The 23,578-nt window shown below is 48.0% G+C and overlaps 1 protein-coding gene across 9 annotated transcripts in view; it reads left to right on the forward strand.

Moving 5' to 3' along the window:
• SHROOM3 (shroom family member 3) overlaps nt 1–20,842 on the forward strand; it is a 331,372-nt gene extending 310,530 nt beyond the window's left edge. For all 9 annotated transcript variants that reach the window (XM_070791627.1, XM_070791629.1, XM_019962963.2 and 6 more), the window contains 5 exons: nt 919–1,725; nt 2,966–3,472; nt 5,516–5,666; nt 15,614–15,886; nt 19,844–20,842. In XM_070791627.1, the coding sequence (XP_070647728.1) occupies nt 919–1,725; nt 2,966–3,472; nt 5,516–5,666; nt 15,614–15,886; nt 19,844–20,212 (2,107 nt within the window). In that variant the 3' untranslated portion in view covers nt 20,213–20,842. The remainder of the gene's footprint in view (nt 1–918; nt 1,726–2,965; nt 3,473–5,515; nt 5,667–15,613; nt 15,887–19,843) is intronic.
• Nucleotides 20,843–23,578: the final 2,736 nt, after the last annotated feature.

Genomic DNA, 23,578 nt, shown 5'->3' on the forward strand with positions numbered 1-23,578 from the left:
TGCTTTACTCTCATCTGGCCTTAGATGATTTTGTGGCCAGGACTGTGCTGGCTGACTGGGGACCGAGCCACAGCCCCCTTTAGGATGCAGGTCTGTGAAATGAAGAGTACCATCTGCTCTCCAGATTCACTTGCACACTAGTCAGGGAGCTACAGATGTGGGGTTTACGAACTATGGATGTTTGCTGGAGACTTTTTAATCCTCACATTAACTCTTGCATGGCGGGCAGGCAGGGCTGCAGACGTGTTTTCTTTGTTTTGTTCTCCTTTTTTTCCTTTCAAACACAATAACAAAAGTACTGGAAATTGTTGGGTTTTTCCTTGGAGCCTAGAGGACAGCTGTTTAAACCACCATGCTCTCTGTTTGCTCATTATTGTCAGTCTCTTTCTCCAGAGGTAACTGCTTATTAGCTCCTTAGGTGAGACACTTCTTTCTTTCTTTCCATTTGGAGAAATGAAAACACTGGGAATCCAAGAGAAAGTTGTAAATAAAACCTGCGGAATCAGCAGCCCATGCAAATACTTTCCAAACAGACCACCCCCATGGGGGCTCACTGGCAAGAGAATGAGGGAGCATTCTTTCCCCCAGAAGTCAGGAGCTGGTTCCCAAACCTGGTCTAAAAGGACCAGAAGAAATGTCCTGAAGCCTGTCCTCAAATGCTGCCTTGCATGGAGGAAGGGGGATGAGAGAGAATTAATAAAAAGAAATGCCCTGTGACATTTTCCTGCAGGAGTTTATGCCTGTCCCGCCGTTGAATTGCAATTTTCAGGTTCTTTGAGCAGCCAGGGGGAAGCAGTGTGCAGTTTCTCTGGGGTCCTTCTCCCCATCAGAGGCTTTTCCAGTCTGTGGAATGCACCTTGGGCTCAGCGTTTGCCCCTTTTCATCAGCACTAACCCACATGTCTGTATCCTGTTCCAGGCCGTTCAGCTGTTCCAGCCGTGAAGAGATGCCAGCGCTCAGGCACCACCCCAGCCCTCACTGGGGGGATTCGGGCTGCAAAGCAGGTAGTGGTGGTGCCTCTGTTCCCAGCGGGGGTCCGGGGCCGCTGGACCCTCCGAGACAGGCCAGCAGAACGCCTTGCCCTCTGCCACTGTCCTCGGGAGCTCATGGGCATCTTCCAGACGCCAGGGCTGCACCCCTGAGCTCGGTCCTGTCTGCCCCTGGCCCTTCGAGCTATTGCTCACAGGCTGCAGCCCAGCCCTCCACACCAGCCGGGACCCCCAGAAGCGGCAGTGGCCACAGCCCGGCCCAGCCTCCCAGCCCTGAGCGCAAGACGGAAGAGCGCGCAGGGATGCGGGCCTCCCCGCCCTGGATGAAGCGGACCTACATAGTCAGAGAGGAGAGCCTCCCCGAGGACCCCCCGAAGCACTACCCCAAGCCACCGGATGCCCCCAGCTCGAGCAGCACTTCTGACCCGGATACGCCTCTCGGGGCCCCAGGCATTCTGGGCAGGATTTCCCTCCGGATCTCCGAGTCGGCCTTGCTGGCTTCCCCGCCACCTCGCGAGGACTGCGAGGATGACGAGGTGTTTGTGAGGGACCCACGCCCCACCGCCACTTCCAGCCCCCGCTGCGATGAGCTGCTGCTGCCCCCTCCGCCTCCGCCCCCACCACCAACAACCAGCCAGGCATCCCTGGCCCAGGGCCTGGACCACTTCCCTCCGCCTCCTCCCGAAGCTATGTGCCCGGCCCAGTGGGAGGAGGGCTACCTGGAGCCCCGTGCCAGGTGAGATCGCAGCCCTCTGCCAGTGGAGAAGGGTCTGCCACCCTGGTAAGATTTCCACACTCCAGGCTGCCCTGAGCTGCCTCTGCTGGCCCCTGGAGAGCCATGTCAGTTTCACCAGATGACAGAACTGTTTCCTCTCTTGACCTGGGTAGTCCTTATGCAGGGCTTCCACAATGGCTCTGCAGTGAAGAATCCACCTGCAGTGCAGGAGATGCAGGAGATGCGGGTTCCATCCCTGTGTGGGGAAGATTCCCTGGAGGAGGAAACGGCAACCCACTCCAGTATTCTTGCCTGAAAAATTCCATGGACAGAGGAGCCTGGCGGGCTACAGCGGGCTACAGGGTCGCAAAGTCAGACACAAGTAAGCACAGCAACAAGTCACTATGGTAGCAGCCCTTGGGCGCTGAGGAGTGAGACTAGTGGAAATGGAAACCAGAACCCAGGAGGCCAGGTTTAGTTCTGTGGGCATGGCAGCTTCAGAGTCCAAATCCTGATCAGTGAAGAAATAAGGCAAAAGGAAAGGGTATACAGAAGACAAAAATAATCACTCTTATTACTGAGAGAGCTGATCATGGAGAATATGGCTTCTGTCTGAGTATAAGTGAGTCTCCTGACACTAGTCATAGGCTGTGCTAGACACACACACACACACACAGCGAGCACGCGTGAGCATGCCAGAGCGAGTCTAGAGGCAGCCTTACTCTAAAAACAAAGGCTGGACTAGGAATGGGCTGTGGGCCGCTTCTCTTTGCAGAGTCACTCTGTATCCATAGAAAGGAATGAAGAGGAAGGCTGAAGGTCAGTAGTGTTTAGGGAAAACCTCTTCTTGGAAGCCAGAAGAATGGGGAAGGAGCATTTCCCAACACATACCTCCCTAGGACAACACTGAAGATACATCAGCACCTTTGTGGTAACTTCCTCTAAACACCACTATTATGTGATAAAGTGAACATTATCCTCAGTTCACTTTCATAAAGCTCTGGAATCTGAGAGCAACATTCACCAAAACTGAACTCCTATTCAGTCTATCCCCCTTAAAAACGTCACATCCCCCTTGAAAGTCACACACCCTGCCTTAAAAGCCTCTCTGTGACCCTTTTGAACCTGCTGTTTGTGGGGATAACAACCTCAGAATCTCCTTATGTGTTGAAAGGTGCACCCCTGTGCCAGTGTCTCTGTCTTCTTTCACCCTCTGCTGACTCTTCTGTCACCCCTCTCTTTTTTTGAATATCCCTGACAGCTCCAGCAAACTTGCCAAGGTGACAGTTGCCAAGGAAAGGTCCATGGCCGGTGCAGCCCATCCGGTTGATAATCAGCTGCTGGGTTCCAGATCGCAAACTTCAGGCAAGAGTTTCGAGGCCAAGGAGACCAACCCGCCCTCCACCACGGGTGCTCTGCCCCAGCCTGCTGGGTCTCTAAGCAAGCAGCCAAGCCCAGGACAGCCACCTCCCATGCAGACCCACAGCCTCATCCACGAGCCAGCCATTGGGACTGCAGGTTTAGAAAAGAATGTCAGTTCTGGTCCTCAAAAGACCTCAGAAGACATCAGAACAGAGACGCTAGCCAAGGAAATTATCCACCAAGACAAATCTCTGGCAGACATTTTGGACCCAGACTCCAGAATGAAGACAACTATGGACCTGATGGAAGGTTTGTTTCCTCGAGATGTTAATTTGCTGAAGGAAAACAGCGTAAAGAAGAAGGCCGTGCAGAAAACCATCAGCTTCCCAGGATGTGAGACCAAGAGGTAAGTCCCTGGCAATGTCCCCAAACAGACTTCAAATTAAAGTGCTTCCGAGGGGGTGATGATCCAGTGAGAGGATCATGAGCAGTTTGTATTTTTCCTTCTTTTGATTTCTCCTGGGTTACTGCAGTATTTTCTTGCATGTTTGATTTCCTTGAAGCTACTATGGGAGAGATTAGAGTGTTTTTTTATTTTCTTACAAGTTTTCAGTGAAAACTATATGAATCAACAGGCTGGAACTCCACAGTTGGTGGCTTCAAGACCACCAACAAATAAAATCAGAGAGCATTTCATCTAAATTTGGGCTTGCATTTTAGAAATTTCCAACTGATCCTAACTGAATTATGGGAACACTGTGTTTTGAGTTGTGGGGGAGGGGAGAAAGGGAAGAACTACGTGGTGTTTCCAGGCTGTCCGCTATGTTATCAGAAGCTCTGATCACTTTATCCAAGCCTTAAACGGTAACCTTGTCCAGCCTCCTCTTTCAGTTTCTTACAGAGACTAACAGGAAGTGACTTATCCAGGGCCATGTGTTTAGCAAACACTTCTTAAGCACCCACAATGTGCAGGGCAGTCCACTGGGTCCCCTGTGGACCCACAGATGAATTTTTATGGATGTGTCAGTCGGTTCACCATGGGTGGTTGTCTTCCAGACACTCGCAATAGGAAGACCAGAGTAGTTGACATATACATTCTTAGAAAAGCATTTCCTGGCATTATCTCTGAGAACAAAAGTTTAGAAGTGAAATCCTCACGTGGCTTTGGCAGCATGGAAAGCTTCCTGAGGGATTTCAGAAGGATGATGTGCGCCATCTTCTGGTTAAAGTGGGCATAGTCCTGTTGTATGTGAGACTGCAGATAGCCACTGTGGGCTTCAGGTAATCAGATAAGATGCCCAAGAAGCCCATTTGTAAGGCAATGAATATGTGGGGAGGCAGGGCATATCAGAAGAACTTTTTACCATGTTTGGTTTTTTTTCCCCACCCCCACTAACTGGATTAATGTAACTATATTTTTTAGAGGCTAACCTCACCAGTTGGGAAATTAGTGAAAACAGTCTTCTGGTGGTTCTGGATTCCATAGTAAAATGGTGGTTTAGATGTTAAATAATGTCACAAGATTATGTCCGAGAAAACTAATTATGCCTACAGAGTCCTTTATTCAGTGAGTAGGGTCTTACCTACTGACTCACTGGAAAAGACCCTGATTCTGGGAAAGATTGAAGGCAGGAGGAGAAGGGGACAACAGATGATGAGATGGTTGGATGGCATATAAGTTTGAGCAAGCTCTGGAAGTTGGTGATGGACAGGGAAGCCTGGCATGCTGCAGTCCATGGGGTTGCAAAGAGTCAGACACGACTGAGCAACTGAACTGAACTGAGAGTCTTACCTATAGAGTGTGAGAGACAGCTTGATTATAGTAAAACGAAGACCGTAGTTGTCAGGTCCACAGTTTCTAGATTGTCCTCCATCCTCGAAAACCCCCCTGCTGTGTAAGCAGTGAGTAGGTTTTACTTTTTGTATGTGTTCATTGTTGACCAGCAAGCTCCAGGTTTCTCAGGCTTACCTAGAGCCTCAAGCGTTCATGAAAAAGGAAAACTGGTAAATGTCCAAGCAACAATTACAGTAGGCATCAGACACATTATGGAAACCAAGGAGGAGTAGGAAATAATTAACCTAAAACCTGAGGTTGGTGTAGCACCTTGAAAACACTGTCCTGTTGACTAAGTCTTGGCTCCCTGTTGTCTCTCTGTGAAACAGGAAGTTAGTGTCATTCTGGTATTTATCACAAGAGGAGAACCATGCAGAAAGGTTAAACGTCCACAGTCCACTCCCCATCGTAATGTGGCCCTCAGTGGTTTTCCATCCCAAGTACTCTGGCTTCAAGAGCCCCACACATCGTGATCAGTCAATCGTAAATATTTATTAGGTCATCCTAACCCCTGGGAAGATATCACCCAGAACTTTTTTTTACGTGTTTCCAAATGGACAGACGTGTGGTGAAATGAAGCTGCATGTGGCTGTACTCTTATTCTCTCTGACCCAGGAGTGACGACAAGGAAGCAGTGGGCATGTTGGTCAACTGTCCTGCCTACTACAGCGTCTCTGCTCCCAAGGCTGAGCTTCTCAACAAAATCAAAGCTATGCCAGAAGAGGTGAACGAGGAAGAGGAGCAGGCAGACATCAACGAAAAGAAGGTAAAGAAAGAATGGGGGACTTTGTTCTGCTCCCCCAGAAAGGTAGTTCTTGCAGGCTTACTGGTGCCTTACAGTAGCGGCGGGTGGGGGCCGGGGGGAGGCCTGTGACATCACCAGCCTCGTGGAGCCATCAGAGATTCTCCACGTGCAAGGCGCTTGGAGCAGTTGCCTCACAGCTGTCCTGTCATTGTCCTTTTTACAAATGGCAAAAGTGAAGGGTAGAGGGATTAAGGTGGATTTCGTACAAGTCACACAGCTAGGACTAGAACCCAGGTAGGTCCCCTGCTTCCTGGTTCAACACGGGGATCCCGACACTGTTCTCAGCAGTTGACCAACCAATGCCAGTGGTCTATGTCATTTTCATTTCGTGTTTCACGGTCAAAAGGAAACTAGGAAGTCTAGAAACTTTAAGGAAAAAGAGACTGATTGTCAAAAGATACTTCGAGAAAAGGAAGTATTATTCTTTAGATCCCCTCCCCTGTACCACAGGGAAAAGCTTGAAAGCACAGTGTTAGAATTGAGTTGTTAGCATTTGCTGCTCCTACAGAAATTTTAAATGTAAAGCACTTTCAGAATGACCGTGATGCTGGCGTCTTCCCACACGCCCTGGAGATCTCAGCCCAGCTGTGCCCGGCTGCTTTCCCCACAGCCCCAGAGGGGCTGCCTGCCTCTGTGCTTATAGCTCTTCATACGTCTCAGGCCAGTCTGCTGAAAAGGGCTCTTTGTTGAAAAACTCGCCTCGTGCTGAGCCAGGAATGTAAGTGCTTCTCAGTGGTGCCAGTTCCAGGAAAGCTTCTCATGTGATTCTGTTTCATTTATTCCATAGTATGTGTCCTAAGCTCTCTTGTTTATGTGTTGGAATGAGACCAGAGGATATAGACCGTGGGAGCAAGGAGCAATGGGGCAGGAGGATTTAGGGGTTTTAGAAACACCTCCGTCAGTGACATTCTCTCTTCTACTGACTCACAGCACATGGCTAACATGCTGACACGATGCAGCTGCTGTGGTAACACAGGTTCTCCTAGCCCAGGGCCTCCCTACGTCCACGCCATAGCCTGTCTCCTGGCCCCCATTCAATGGGATTGGAGGAAGAAACCACCTTGCTATAGTCTGTCTATATTTATCCCAAAGAGGGGGCGCTATAGAAACACTCTTATAAATATCAAGTTGCCATAACATCTTTAACCGAATATCTTACAGTTGTTTTGTTTTTTGCGTGTAGACATACCCTGCCCTACAGTAGCAGTGTGGCAAATTATCTGTTGCTTTTTCCTCCCCATCTTAATTTTATTTTTTTCACTGCTTTTTCATCACTTTATCATCACCCTCTCACTCTAAGGATTATGTGACAAGAAGTATTTTTAGACTGAGAACTGAAGGACCAGGGGATTAATCCTCACAGGAAATGACGTTAGGTACTATTTGTCGAGCAAGTCTTAGTCCCAGATGTGGGCTGTGTTTTTTTTACTTAGTGCTTTATTACCTTCTTAATTTACACAAAACTGCTTTGATGCCTGTGTTGTCACATTTTAGGCTGAATTAATTAGAGTGAGTCAGGAGAGAAAGAGAAGAGGGGCATTCAAGACTAAGGGTGTAGCCCGGGAGAAGAGGCAGAGGTGTGAAAAAGCATTGGGAGCTAGTATGTATTGAAGGGAGATACTTCCAGGAGGCTTGATATTATGATTAAATCAGAATTTACCAAATTTAGAGGCTAACCAAGAAAGGCCATGAATGGCAGGAAGGAGATGAAATGGGGAGGATTCATGGGGGCAGGAGGTCATGGAGGTCACATGGGGCTTTGTCTGAAATGCTAAAATTTGGATTTTATCATGTGACAGTGGAGAACCTTATGAGATTGTTTTAATAAACTGCAGGTTTATTAATGTGTAATAGAATGTGTGTGTGTGACTTGCATTTATATATCTGGTCAGGAAACAGGAAATATGTAGGCTTTAATTGATGTTGTTGAAGGCATTTATCAATAGATTCAGCATGAAGTTGAAATGCAGTTCTCTCCCTGGTGGCTCAGACGGTAAAGCGTCTACCTACAATGCGGGAGACCCGGGTTCAATCCCTGGGTCAGGAAGATCCTCTGGAGAAGGAAATGGCACCCCACTCCAGTACTCTTGCCTGGAAAATCCCATGGGTGGAGGAGCATGGTAGGCCACAGTCCATGGGGTCTCAAAGAGTCGGACATGACTGAGTGACTTCACTTTCACTTGTCACTTTCTTGATATATAACAAGCTTTTCTAAGGATGGTTTTAAAACATGATGCTTGGTCAAGATTGCTTTGAGGCCGAGTATAGCCTTCCACCAAATTCTGCAAAGCAATAATATGCTCCCTAATGTTTAAAGTTAATAATAACCTAACGTGTATTTCTTGGCATGGAACTCACTAAGTGTCAGTGGAAACTATGGTCCTGATTTATTAATATTTTAAAACTTAAAATTAGCATTTTGAATCCATTCTCCTTTAACATACTTTTTATTTATATATCCTGGATGATGAATTATAATATTGCTCAGACAGTAAAGAATCTGCCTGCAGTGCAGGAGACCTGGATTCAATTCCTGGGTCAAGAAGATCCCCTGGAGAAGGAAATGGCAACCCACTCCAGTATTCTTGCTTGGGAAATCCCATGGACGGAGGAGCCTGGAGGGCTACCGTCCATGGGGGTCACATAGAGTCAGATACAACTAGGCGACTAACATACTTTATATAAGTATTACTTAAAATATAAAACACTCACTGTGTGAACTTCTGACAGACATAAAATCTAAAGACAGTTTAATACTTCTAACTGGCTAAACCCTGCCATATCTGTTAGACAAAGATCTGCTTAACCAGATCCCATGATTCTCTGTTCTGAAGGCCAGAAGACTTTGGCTTAGAGACTTGGTGGAATATTTCAAAAAAAATCTGTTGTTCCTTAGAACTGGCTTTCCCCAGGAGACCAGTAGTGACCCAGATGACTCTCAACTGCCTGTCTCTGTTGCTCTTGCTTCATTCTTGAAGTTCCAAGCTTCCCTCTGGTCTGTCTTCTTTCAGCCTGAAAAACTTCCTTTAATGTTTCTGTTTTTAAGCATTTTTCTGCTGGTGACAAATTCTTTTAGTTTTCCTTCATCTAAGAATGTCCATATTCTACTGTCATTTCTAAAGAATTTTTATTTTACTGGATATGGAATTCTGGGTTAACTATTCTTTTCTTTCAGCACTGTAAAAATGTCTCATTTCTTCTTGCTTCCATCGTTTCTGATGAGAAATGCACAGCCGTTGGATACTTGTTCGTTTTATATGGAATGTGTTGTTTTTATCTGACTGCTTTCAAATTTTTCTTTGATTTTTTTTTAGCAGTTTGGTTATGATGTGCATGGGCCTTATTTTTTTCGTTTGTCCTGTTGGGGTTTGCTAAGCTTCTTAATTCTATACTTATGTCTATCACTAAATTCAGGATGTTATTAGCCAGTATGTCTTCAATTTTTTTTTTTTTAGCATGCTAATCTTTACCTTTTCTCCTTTTGGGACTCAGTGACACAAATATTAGACCTTTTGATATGGCCCTGCAAGTCTGAAACTATTTGTTCATGTTTTTGATGTTTTCTGTCCATTCGTTCAAATTGGATTATTTCTATTGATCTGTCTTCAATTTCACTGACTTTCCTGCATTCTGCCAGTGATTTTTTTTTTAATTTCAAATATTCCAGTTTTCAGTTGTAAAATTTCCATTCAGTTACTGTTTTGTAGTTTCTGGCTGTTCATTTCAGGAGTGTTTACTTTTACCATGGAGCATAGTTACAAAAGTTTTTTAAAGGCTTCGATAGTCCCAGTATTTGTTTATCTCAGGGTTAGCACCTGTTGGTGGTCTTCCCCTGAGAGCTGCTCACATTTTACTGGTTCTTTTCATATGGGGTAATATGGTATTTGAACATTTGAGTATTATGTTGTGAGACTCTGGGTTCTGTGAAAATCCTCTGGAGAATGTGGATTCATTGTTCTTTTTAGCAAGCAGTCAGCCTAGTGAGGTTCAGGCTGTAAGTTCTGTCCCACTCCTGGGTGTTGGTCCCGGTGTCAGTTCAGTTTTCAGAACCTCTACTGTCTCCTGTGTGTCTGTTCCCCATGGGCACCTTTCAGGGCTGAGCTGGGGGCTCGGCTGAGTTGTTCTGTCACAGTTCAGTCCTGAAAGCCTCAGCTGTGCTGCTTTGGGTCTGTCCCACACGTACAGCTTCTGGGTGAGCCAGGACCTAGGCAGTTCCGACCCAGAGTTAGGGGGTCTCCCTTTCCTGCTCTCTCCTGTCCAGTATTTCCATGCCTCCTCCCATCCCCCTCCCATCTGGCTCCCAGAGGCCTCTTTTCCTGTACCTCTGGCTAGAAATAGAAAGACAAGTTCTCGCAACGTCACAGCAGCCTGCATGGCTGTACTGTCTACATGGGACTCCCCTCAATAAGAGAAAGAAATAGTGGGGAGACCCCCTTACAGTTTCAGTCCATGGGGTCATTTTCCCAGTTCCTCTAGACAGAAAGAAGGGTTTTCTGTTGGAGTTCTAAGTGCTCACGCCATGTGGCTGTGCAAGGAGAGTCGCCTCAGGGAACGGGGCTGGGAAAGGGAGGAAAAAATGAGAAGGAAGGGGAAGAACAGGATTTCTGCCACAAGCTTTATCCCACAGAAGGCGGGGCTTCTTTTAGCCGTTTTGCTCCCATACTATCTCTGCTGTTCAGTGTTGAGGCTATTCACAGAGCAGAGCTAGAACATAAAAAGGGGGAGAAACCGGAAACTCACCCCCGTTTGGGTCATCCTTCAGGCTTGCTCCCTCCCCAGCGAGCTGCCAGTTAACCTTGCAGAGCCCTCTGCGGGGTCAGGGTGTTAGCTGTAAGAATGGGGGAGGGGGCCTGACGGGCTTCTGACATCTGCCCACCATCAGCCCCCTCCCAGGGTTTATCATCAGGGAGAGAGATGTGGCAGATTTACATCCAGGAAAGTCTAGTAGCTACGTGTGGACTCAGACAGTAGGAAGAGAGGGTAGTTGGAAGGGTTACAGCTGCCCAGGAACGTGATGATACGGGTCAGAGAGGGAGGTGTAGGAGGAGCAGTGAGAAGCCGATGGATTTCAGTTTTCAAAAGAGGAAGTAAAAGTGGACGACCTGGTAGCAGATTAATATTACACATGGAGCACGGAAGAGAGGAAAGAGGGCTGACTCCGGAGTTCCTGGCTGAGGGGACTGTTGTAACAGAAATAGGAAAGCAGAGGGAAGGAGGAAGATGAGCTGCATTGAATTTTGAGGAATTTAATCATGTTTCTTGTATGTCAGAGATTCCTATTACCAGAAACCAAGAGATCTCAGAACCAAGAGATCAAACTAGGTAAATGTGACAGCGTTCTGGTCATAAGCCTTCCTGAGAGAAAATGAGAACCACTGTTGACAGAGAGCATGCTGGAGAGTATCTGCCTTGGCAGTGGGTCCCCCCCGACCTTTCTGCTTTGTCAGGCCACCAACATGGAATGCAGACTTGCTCGGGACAGAAACCGCCCCTGACTTCTCTCTTGAGTGAAACGCAGCTAAAGAGAAGAGCCCATGCTGCTGCTTGGATCCTCAAGTTGAATGTCTTTAACTAGTCCCAGTTTTTACCAGCAGGAGCCTAAATTTCTCTGTCCTCAAACCCTAGCCATGGGCTGTGTCAGTTGCTCAGTCACGTCCGACTCTTTGCTGTCCCACGAACTGTAGCATGCCAAGCTCCTCTGTCCATGGAATTCTTCAGGCAGGAATACTGGAGTGTGTAGCCATGCCCTCCTCCAGGGGATCTTCTCAGCTGAGGGATCGAACCCAGGTCTCCCACGTGGCAGATGGATTCTTTACCACTGAACCACCTGGGAAGCCCTAAGGTCCTGAATTACTCAGTTTAGATGAAGACAGGCCATTGGTCGAGGCTGACTGTGTGTGTAGTGACGTTATTGGCAACCCTGTCAGCACAAGTCCCCTGAGCAGAAGGCAAAACAGTCTTGGGGGTGGGGAGTGGTTGGCTATCTTCCCCTAGGGTCATCTACCCAAGTGACTGGTATATGTTCTTCAAGGGGCTACCTAATTTTAACCATAGCACAAAAGAGGAACAACTTGAATGTGTAACACTTTTTATATTTTCCAAAGTGCTTGCTTCATCTTACCTGAGCCTCACAACATTCCTCTGAGCTGTTTTAACATAACAACAAAAAGCCTGAATCCTGCAGCTGGAGACCTGGGTCTAAGCCCAGTGCTGCCCCTTTCTGTCTGCCTGAGCTTGGGCAAGTGACATAACTGATGTCCGCCTCACTCTCCTCATCAGTAAAAGGGGGATAACAGCACCCGTCTCACTGGGTTGCTGTCGGTAGTAACTGAAAATAGGAAGATGCCTAAATGGTGCCTGGCACAGAGAAAGAGCTCTGTAACTACACAGAATGGTTATTTTCAGGCAGACATTAGGATGCCCGTGCTGTGGATGAGAAAAACAGATACAAAAAGTCGAGTGACTGGCCTGAGAATGAATTTCTGTCATAGCCAGATCTCCTGACTCCTGGTCCAGTGTCTGCGCTGGTGCTGGAACCGTGAGGAGGTGGACCAGGCCCAGAAGGATTTCAGCCTGCAGATGGCAAGGTGGGAGGGAGGGGCTGTTAAACTATGTTTCCAGCGAGAACCCTTATTAACAGCAGCTTAGGCAGGTGAGTTAACAGTTTATGCCAGATGAGAAGTGGTTATATGTCGATGATTTTGCAAATTAATCAGCTCCTGAGAGACTAGTAAGTTATTTTTAAAAAATCAAAACACCTCTCCCCTCTCTCCTCATTGAATTCCATGGGTATAAGTTGGTAGGTTTTTTTGAAAAGATCTGCCTGGCAGAGAAATGGCTATTGAATACAGCCAACTGTCCCTTGCTACCTTCAGTTATTCAAAGCCCTCTTTAACTACATTTTAAAATCCAAATCTCCACATGTTAAGGGCTTGGTAAAATGAAAAATTCAAATACCATCCAAATGTGCAACCTTTGGGTCAGGAGTGATTGGTGTGACTGCTCAGTGATGCTGGTATTAGCCGATCTGACTGGGCTCTGACGATCACATTACAGCCCCGCCAACAGCTTTCAGAAATCAAAATGCAGAATGCAGATGGTTCTTCCTGCAGAAGCCTCCCTGCATCACTTCTAGGCATTTTCTTCTCATTCTGTCCATCCTTGTCTCATGAAGCCCAGAGTTCACGTCACCTCCTGTACAGGCAGACCTATGATTCTTCTGCTAACGTTGGTGTCTTTGAAAAACAAAACAGAGCAGGCGCCAAGCATTGCCTCTGCTGTCCCAAGAGTGTGCAGACAGCAGCTGCCTGCCTGAGACCTGCGAGCAGGCCCCAAGCACTGCCCCCCCCCCCCCCCCCCTCAGGAGTGTGCACGGGCCTCTGCATCTGCACAGTGCGTATCAAGGGGACAGCGGCCAGCACATGCTGGGGAAGGAGACAGCCAGCACCCAAACTAAAAGCAGCCCCTCGGTTCTGGGAAAGATGGCAGAGTAGAAGGACCTGAGCTCGCCTCCTCTCATGAAAACACCAAAATCACAACTAACTGCTGAGCAACCAGTGACCAAAAAGACTGGAGTCTACCAGAAGAGAGATTTTTACATCAAAAGACAAAGAAGCCGCCTCAGTAAGACAGAAGGAGTGGGGGGGGACACTTTCACAACATCATTAAACCCCATACCTGCCAGGTGGGTGACCCACAAACTGGAAAATAATTATGTCACAGACATTCTCCTGCAAGAGCGAGAGTCCCGAGCCCTACATCAGGCTCTCCAGCCTGAGGGTCTGGGATCGGGAGGAGGAACCCCCAGTGGGGCTTGAGTTCAGGAGTTCCACAGGACCGGGGGAAACAGAGACACCACTCTTGGAGGGCACACACAAGGTTTCACGCACACTGGGTCAGCAACACCACAGTAGCCTGAACTGGACCTACCTATGAGTCCTGGAAGGTCTCCTGGAGAAGCAGGGGTCAGCTGTGGTTCACTGGGGAGCAAGGATACTGGTGGCAGAGGCCCCAGAGACTACTGATCAGTGTGAGCTCTCCTGGAGGTCTGCCATTTTGATATTACAACCTGGTCCCACCCAACAGCCTACAGACCAGTGCTGGAACACTCAGGCCAAACAACCCGCAGGAACACAGCCCCACCCATCAGCAGACAGGCTGAGCTCACAGCCACCTCTAAACACACCCCTTGATATAGCCCTGCCCACCAGAGGGGCAGACACGAGTCCCTCCCACCAAGAAGCCTACACAAGCCCCGGGACCAGCCTCACCCACCAGGGAGCAGACACTAGCAGCAGGAGGAGCTGTGATCCTGCAGCCTAAGAGGTGGAGACCACAAACACAGAAAGCCAAAATGAGACGATAGAGAAATATGTTCCAGATGAAGGAACAAGATAAAACCCACAACTAAGTGAAGTAGAGAGAGGCAACCTATCTGGAAACGAATTTAGAGTACCGATAGCAAAGATAATCCAAGATCTCCAGAAAAAGAATGGAGGCGCAAGTCAAGAGGATACCCGAGATGTTTAACAAAGAGTAGAAGATTTAAGGAACAAATAAACAGAGATGAACAGAGCAACAATACAAATAAACAGGAATGAAAAATACGCTTGAAGGAGTCAATTATTCTGTTGTTAAAAGAATGGATAAGTGAGCTGGAAGACGGAACGGTAGAAACTGCTGCCACGAAACAGAATAAACAGAAATGAGGACAGAAACTGACAGATATCAAAAACAAACTTACAGTTCCTAAAGGGGAAACGTGGGGGGAAAAGGATAAATTAGGACCTTGGGATTAACATATACACACTACTATAAAGTAGGTAACTAACAAGGATTTACTGTATAGCATGGGGAAGACTACTGAGTATTCTGTGAAAACCTATATGAGAAAAGAATCTAAAAAAGAATATGTGTAACTGAAACACTTTGCCATACCCCTGAAACATAACATTATAAATCAACTAGACTCCAATAAAATTAAAGCTAAGAAACGAAATACAAAAGGCAGGGTCCGCAGAGGGAAGACTGAGCGGGCTAGATGCTGACCCCGGTGGCTGTTCAGCCTTCTTTGACCCATCCTTACCCACTGAACCCCGCTCACCTGGTGACTGCCCTTCTAGTACCGCTGACCTGTCACCTTTAATTCAAGCCAGAACTTGGACATTTCAAGGACATCTGTGAACCCTACTTAAACTGAAGGAGCCTGAGAAAATTAGGGAGCCAAGTTCAGTAGAAGCTCCGAAGAAGAGTTCTCCCTCCTCTTCACCACTCACCTCGACACCTGAGGACAGACTTACTGGTTAATGCTCACTTGCCGATTAAAACTCAGCACACTGTCCGATTTCCTCCCCTCGTGCACTGCGTAGATGAGCGAGTATCTCCTACAAGACCGCTGGGAAGGCTCAGGGAGATAATCTGTAGACTTCCTCACCATGTCTGGCTCATAGTAATTGCTCCACAAGTGGTTATCTGTGATTAATACTCAGCTCTGTAATCGCAGGCAAATCCCTGGTTCCTTTGACTCTCAGCTGCTCTGTTTGTTAAACAAGAATATATATTCTGCCTGCCTGTGGTATTGTTGTGAGGATCAAATGAGAACATGTCTTGAAAAGACTTTTAAAAGTGAGCAGTGAACAAACCAGCTGGGAAGGCAGTGTTGTGCACAGCACGACGTGACTGGACAATATTCCAAGGCAACGTGTGATTGTGCATAGCCTGTGAGGACTGAATAGGTTCTGAGAAAGGAAAGGAGACTGTGGTCTAAGGTTGGGGCCAGTCCATACAGAGCAGAGGAGGGCCTTCAGCTGAGCGTCAAAAAAAAGGAAGGATGCAACTAGAAGTGGATCTTGTCACCTCTGACCACTCTGGTGGCTAACTTTTGCTGTGTGTCTCTTCTCTCGTGACAGGCGGAGCTGATCGGAAGCCTCACCCACAAGCTCGAGACCCTCCAGGAAGCCAAGGGGAGCCTGCTGATGGACATCAAGCTCAATAACGCCCTGGGGGAGGAGGTGGAGGCCTGGATCAGTGAGCTCTGCAAGCCCAACGAGATTGACAAGTACAAGATGTTCATCGGGGACTTGGACAAGGTGGTGAACCTGCTCCTGTCCCTCTCGGGGCGCCTGGCCCGCGTGGAGAACGTGCTCAGCGGCCTTGGTGAAGACGCCAGTAACGAGGAAAGGGTAGGCGGCCTAGCAGCTCCCTTCAAGTCTCCTCCCTGCCTCCCCCGAGTCCCATGTACATAGAGAAGTATGGTGAGACAGGAGTCCTAGAGAAGACCACCATCTCCCTGGGGCAGGGAAGGGGGTCCGGCATACAGGTGAGCAGGGCAGAGAGGGGAAGGCAGCTCCCATGCCAGGATGTCATGTCATGACACCTCAGCCTCAGGGATACTTACTAGGAAAGTAGAAATGTGGGCGCCAGAGTTCCTTTCCTTCCTTTCTGTCCCAGAAAAAGGCAAAAGGCATAATGAAGATGGATATTAAAAACAAGAGAGGAATGACGAAGCTATTGGGGATGAGGAGAGGGCCCAGGAACTTGAGCTCAGGCTCCAGGGAAGCTGCAGGTGAGGGGCCAGGGACGCCAAGGGAGGACGTACCCCCTGTCGTCACCGCACCCCTCACTGGAAGAATGGAACGACAGCGGTGGTGACATGACGCAGAATCCCAGGGCGCCCTCTGGGTCAGGCACTGGCCTTAGACGCTGTAGGCGCAGCCTCAAGGAGTTCTCACTAGAGGCACGTAAGCGACGCAGCCAGGACAGGAGTCCTGCTATGGTCCCCAGGCGTTATCCACCTCCTTGAACTTCATCGCAGAGCTATAGAGCATTCTTCACCTGCTCATCTGTGCAGCAGATATTTCCTCTGTGTCTGGTATATGCCACCATCTGGTGTAGGCACTTGGGATACTCTGAATAAAGCAGTCAGACCCCCGCCCGCATGGGACTTACTTACCAAAGAGGTCAGACAATAAACAGAGCTGTAACTTCACGTACATGCCGACTGACCAGCACTCCAGCCAGTAAGAGGCAGCTCTTTTGCTTCCTGGATCCTGGAAATTAGGGATTTCCCAGTCATTTCTCCGAATGTACTGCCTTAAAAGGAAAGGTATGTCTTGGCAAATAGATTTTTGAAAGATTAGAAGAGATCTAGATGGTAAGCATTTAGGAATGGGACTCTGAGAGCCCAGGACCCCAAACCCGCACCCTGGACCAGTGCCCACCTGTGCGTATGTGCCAGGCCTTTGTTCCCTCCAGACAGTTTCCCTAGAAACTAACTGTCCTTGCCTCCAAAGTGTTGTCCCTCCCGCCTTCCTTCCATCCAGCGAGCAGAGAACAAGAACCTGTCAAATTCCAGCTGCTCCGCGTGCTGGGGCTGACACTGGCTAAAAAACAGCCCCTCCACCGAAGGCACTCACCAGTGAGGAGGACCAGTGTGGAAGCAGCAATTGTGTCTAGTGTGCTGCTGCGCAGTGATAAACTCAGGGCCACGGGAGCACTCTTATGTGGTGCTGGGGTCAGGAGGGACTTCACACGAGTACCGCTTGAGTGGCGTCTAGAGGGCTTTCTTTATGCCAGGCGGACTGATGGGAAAAGCTTCACCATTTAGAAGGAATGTTATAGACAAAGCCCAGGCAGACCATGGCATGTTGAGGAACTGAGTTACATGTGGTTGGTATGTCTAGAGCATAGAGTGATTCCTTGACTTGTTTTTGAAGGAGACCAGGAAGGGCTCCCCAGGTGGCACTAGTGGTAAAGAACCCGCCTACCAGTGCAGGAGACGTAAGATATATGGGTTCAATCCCTGGGTCAGGAGGATCCCCTGGAGGAGGGCAGTAACCCACTCCAATATTCTTGCCTGGGGAATTCCATGGACAGAGGAGCCTGGTAGGCTCACAGTCCATAGGGTCACAACAGTTGGACACGACTTAGCATACAGGCAAGAAGGGATAATGAAGCTGCTCTATCCCCATGGGGCTAGCATCAGTGGGGAAGCCATTATCACCTCTGGACCCAGAGAAGCAGAAGGAAGGGGCCCTTATCGGAACTTAGCCATAGCTCTGGAGGAGAGGTTTCAGCCACTGCCACCTGGCAAGGAGAGAGCCAGGAGTACAGGCCTCAGTGTCGTCTTTCTCCCACCCCCAGTCCCCTGCCGTGGCTGCCACTGGCCGAACCCAGCACCCAGCAGGGTTCAGCTTCACCAGACATTGAGACAGGCTAGGAGAGTGGGTCTGGAGGGATAGTAGAATCCAGTGCAGAAAATCCTCACCAAGACCTGTGGGTCAGTACTTTAGAATTTAGCCTGGAGAGCCTTGAACTCATTTCATTACCTGATCGGCCTAGGGAGTGGGGAGAAGGATGTTACCATGGGGAGACTTCTAGAAAGATGGGTTTAGGCTGTTAATTTAGACCATTGTCTTGGGGATAAAGAACAGGGAGTGACTTAGAGCATGAGTTTGAATCAGCAGGCAGGGCATGTTAGATGAGGGGAAGGACAGAACAGAAGGTAATTCCATGTTTCCTGTTTGGTCACCTGGCTGGATGCTGCAGGTCTGTGAGATAGGGAACACTGGAGCGGTACTTAGAGGAAGATGAGCTGTTCCAGAATTGAGCTCAACTTAACACTTAAATGCCATCTATACTCTTAAGTACACATAAGCGCTTGCTCACCTGCAGAATACATCAGGATTAGTTTTTTTGTTGTTCAGTCACTAAGTGAGGTCTGACTTTATGCAACCCCATGGAGTGCAGCATGCTAGGCTCCTCTGTCCACTGTCTCCCAGAGTTTGCTCAAATTCACGTCTGTTGAGTTGATGATGCTATCTAACCATCTCATCCTCTGTTGCCGGCTTCTCCTTTTGTCTTCAATCCTTCCCAGCATCAGGGTCTTTTCCAGTGAGTCAGCTCTTTGAATCAGGTGGCCAAAGTATTAGAGCTTCAGCTTCAGCATCAGTCCTTCCAGTGAATATTCAGGACTGATTTCCTTTAGGATTGACTGGTTTAATCTCCTTGCAGTCCAAGGGACTCTCAAGAGTCTTCTCCAACACCACAGTTCAAAAGCATCAATTCTTCAGCACTCAGCCTTTTTTATGGTCCAGAGCTCATATCCATGCATGACTACTGGAAAAACCATAACTTTGACTTCCTTGATAATTGGCCTTTTTTTCCCCTTCAATTTTTTAATTATGGTAAACTACATAAAGGACTTCCCAGGTGTCTCAGTGCTGAAAAAAAATCCACCTGCCAGTGCAAGAGACACAAGAGACACGAGTTCGATCCCTGGGGTAGGATGATCCCAACCTGGATTCCTGGAGAAGGAAATGGCCATCCACTCCAGTATTCTTGCCTGGAAAATTCCATGGACAGGGGACCCTGGTGGGCTTCAGTCCATGGGGTCACAGAGAGTCTGAGACAACTGAGCACACAGCACCTAGGCTTCCCTGGTGGCTCAGTGGTAAAGAATCCGCCTGCCAATGCAGGGGGTGAGGGTTCAGTCCCTGGGTCGGGAAGATCCCCTGGAGGAGGAAATGGCAACCCACTCCAGTATTCCTGCCTGGAGAATCCATGGACAGAGGAACCTGGGTTGCTACCTCCCATGGGCTCACTTGGACACGACTTAGCGACTAAACCATCCCCACCACGTATAAAATTTGCTGTCTTAACCATTTGTAGCTGTACAGTTCAGTAGTGTTAAGTATATTTACATTGCTGTGCAACAGATCTCCAGAATTTTTTTCATCTCGCAAAACTCTATACCCATTGAAACAAGTCCTCCACTCTCCCCACCCCCCAGGCCCTGGCAATCACCGTCCTACTTCATGCCATTAGGACTTTGACTACTCTTAAGGACCCCCTACAAGTGGAATCCTGATTGTCCTTTTAAGACTAGAAGCCTAAAGTAAAGCCATTACCCCCGCCAGTTGAATGTAATGCCTGTCTAATTAAAGCTGGACCATACATAAGCACCATAAGGGTAATAAGCTGATGTTCAAAACACTTGCGCCTCCCTACTTAAGAGTGACAGTTGAAATAGCATCTTAGATATTGTCCTGTCCTGTAAAAAAATCTCTCTACAGGCAGTGTGGCTCTCTTCCCCCCCCCAAAACTGGCCCTCTGCTGACCCACTCATCTCGCCCTGGCAGAGTTCACTCAACGAGAAGAGGAAGGTCCTGTCTGCTCAGCACGAGGACGCCCGGGAGCTCAAGGAGAACGTGGATCGGAGGGAGCGCGTGGTGCTGGACATCCTGGCCAATTACCTCTCCGAAGAGCAGCTCCAAGATTACCGGCATTTCGTGAAAATGAAGTCGACACTCCTCATCGAGCAGCGAGAGCTGGATGACAAGATCAAGCTGGGCCAGGAGCAGGTCAAGTGCCTGCTAGAGAGCCTTCCCTCGGACTTCGTGCCCAAGGCGGGGGCCCTGGCTCTGCCCCCAGGCCTCGCCGGCGATGTGACTCCCGTGGGGGGCTGGACTGGCAGTGGTGTTTTCCCAGCGGTGACCTCCCCACTTTAACCTCTTCTCCAGTACCCACCCAAAAGACTACCCCTTCTCTCAACACTATTTAATCTGAAAAATGTTTCAGTACAAGCCACCCATTAAGCTCTGTGGGTTATTGGGGGTTTTTTTCTGGATAAAAGGAAAAAATTCCATCCAGGAAAAAGCCTGTCCTTCTCCTTCTTGCCCTTCATGATTGATCTCCCGAGAGCTTGCATGCCACTGGGAGGTGACCCCCTTTCTATTGTTACTTTGTAGTAGAAAGAAAATTAATGAAACTGTGAGAACTGATCGGAGGGTGTCTGATTGATCGCTTAGTTTTCACAGGCCAAGGCAACACGGATCCGTGGGTGTCACCCTCAGGACCGCATCCACAGTGGCCTTCCCTGCCTGTGGGCAGTGCTTCCTGACGACAAGTACAGCGTACTTATCAGTGAAGGGCCTGCGACATAACGCCTTACAGAGAAACACACACACGGGATAAAATTGTCCAACCTTGAACACTGTTATTTATATTTTTAAAAATGAAAAAGATCATTGTGTGCTAACCACTTACTTGATTCTGTTCTGTGGTGGATGTAGACAGTTATGTTTGAGCTTTGTATTTTGTGAGAACCTTAATGAAACCAAGAATTCCAAAGACAGTCACCTTGAGTGTGGAGACTTTTTTTCTTACCTGACATGTGAGTTGAGCTTCAGCGCTTGTTTTAAACTGAGTATGGAAAAGTCCCAGCCGCCACTGCTGGCAGCTCACCACTTTACCCCTGCAACAAGCGGAACACCACACTCCTTCCCAGGAAGGCTTTGTGCACCACGGTCATCACAGCCTTCCCTAGTGCTGCTGGTCTTTATCCCTGGGGCAGAGACAAAGCTCAAGTCCGCTGATGAGGCCAACACTCCAACCTGTTGACAAGGAAACTGGAACTCAAGTCAATTCAAAACTGAGTTTCTGCTGTCCCGCTATGAGATTTGAGCTAAATCCAGCTTATTTAGTGAGATGCAGTAGCAGGCTGTCTTAATCATGCTTTTCACAAAAGTTTCTTCTCCTGAAATGTCAAACTCATCAACCACACTTATGAAAAATCCCCTCCCTAAACTCTGGAGATGGATTTTGCACTATTCTGCTTCAATAGCAACATCTGAGAGGACCCTCGTGAGCCCAAGCTGTAAGCCTGTTAAGATAGACTGAAGGATGGACGGGGGTGATGGGCCAGGGACCCGGCTGTGTTGTCAGCTGCTGGAGATGGCAACAGCCTGATGCACGCAGCAGGTGGTACATCCCTAGCTGTGCTTTCAAGTTGAATCCTCAGCTGGGGGCCACCTGTGCTGATCTGGGCTACAAGTACGATAGCAGCCAGTCCTAGAGAACTGGGAGAGTAAAATTCATAGAATATCTTGGTACAGTTTAATTAATGAAAGATTTCTGGTTAAGCACTTCAAAAATGTAGTTTTGGTCCCTGACACAGATGTATTTTGATGAACTTAGAATCAATAGGCCACCCACAGACTTCTTGTGAACTATCGCAAAACCACTGCTACATTCTTTGGGGGTTTTACACTGTCAGACTGCATTACAAGACTGTACCTTGCTTTCCCAGGAATGTTTTCAAAAGCTTCTCTCGCATCTCAAGGCTCCAGACTCCCAGGAAATTAGTAGAGCCGGGGACAGCATGCAACAGCCATACTGTGTGGTCATTTTGAAGTAAAAAACAGTGCCTCTTACTGACCTTTCATCAGAATTAGGCCAACACAGGAGCCTGAGAGCAACTCCAGCTGGTAGTTAACCAATCGGGGTGTCTCGCTGACACTTGGTGATGTCTTGAGGTCAAAGCAGGTTAAAGGTAACCAGCAAGTATCTCCAGCAGCTATTAGTGAAATTCCCCAGGGGATTCGGGTTGGGGTTCCCAATTCCCATCACTTTTAAATTCCCAATTTCATTATTTATTATTTTTGGTTGTGCTAGGTCTTCACTGCTGGTGCAGGCTTTTCTCTAGTCGCAGCAATCTGCAGCATCCAGGCTTCTCACACGGTGAGAGGCCTTCTCTTGTTGTGGAGCACAGGTTCTAGGGCATGAGGGCTTCCGCAGTAGGAGCTCTAGGACTAGAGCACAGGCTCAGTAGTTGAGGTGCACAGGCCCGGCTGTGCTGCGGCATGTGAGAGCCTCCTGGACCAATGATCAAACTTATGTCTCCCCCACTGGCAGGGGCCTATCATTGAGCCACCAGGGAAGTCCCCTGCACTCTTCTAAATTCTCCTTAAGCATTTGGGAACATTGTACACATTCCGTTTTTTTCATCACTTCTCTAACTGATACATGTCAAAGTAAGTGACCCCCAGAGAAGAACAGCAGGTGATGCTTTAGGGCACCCCAAGCACCCAAAAGTGCTGACACTCGAGGACGGTATCCCTTCTTTTGCTCCACTGAAATGTTGTTCTGTGATGTGAGAGGAGTGAGGAACCAAGTGGGACTATGAAATTAATTTGCAAGTGGATGTGCTATTTATAACAGGACTTGACCTCTGCTGTGATGAGAGGGAATCTCTAATACATGTTTCATTATTAACTTTAACTAGAAAATCAGCCTATTCTTCATCCCTTTCCTATTTCACATTCTTTCCCCACTATTAAAAAACAATCATCTATAGTAGAAGCCACATTTTCCCTCCAAAGAGTATCCTCAGCCAAAATCATGAGCACAGCAACCACGAGCAAGTTGTTGGTCAAGATCTCAGGACACAAATGACATCATCAGGAATGTTCGTTCAATCAATAATTGTCCCTGTGGATGCGATCCTTTCAGAGAGAGTAAATCTCATGAGAAGCAAGGATGGCCTTGCTGCTGGTAACTCAAGAAGCCTTCAAAGTTCCAAGAAAGGACAACGCTGGGAGGCCTCCGACTTGCTGGGCCCTTGGAGGAGTGCCTGGGCTTGTTGCTACATGTCATCTGACTCAGCCTTTTCTCATGCTGTTTTGCTTCTTGTGGTGGCTGCTTAACCCCAAAGAATGCAGGGAGGGTCCGTAGTGAAAGTGTCTGGAGTTCCTCCCAGAGGCACTGTCGAAACCAAATATTTTTTTTTCTTTTGCTCCAGGGGATCATTTTAGGTTTTGTTTTGTTCAACTTGTTTTCAGACTTGAACATTAGCCAGTTTGGGTCAGCTCCCAAGAGTCTATTCAGGTGAGGAATGAGGGCTTAACCGAGGTTCTTTGGGGCATATAAAGCAGAAACCAGCCTGGGACATCCCAGTTTTCCTATTACTCTATTATTACTATCTGATCCAGAGTCACTTCTGAGTTTAAAAGGTAGATCACAGTCATTCCTAATATGATTTCTACCTTATTTGGGATCTTCCCTGGTGGCTCAGTGGTGAGGAATCTGCCTGCAAT

Source organism: Bos indicus, chromosome 6, assembly GCF_029378745.1.
Source record: "Bos indicus isolate NIAB-ARS_2022 breed Sahiwal x Tharparkar chromosome 6, NIAB-ARS_B.indTharparkar_mat_pri_1.0, whole genome shotgun sequence".
Taxonomy (NCBI): domain Eukaryota; kingdom Metazoa; phylum Chordata; class Mammalia; order Artiodactyla; family Bovidae; genus Bos; species Bos indicus.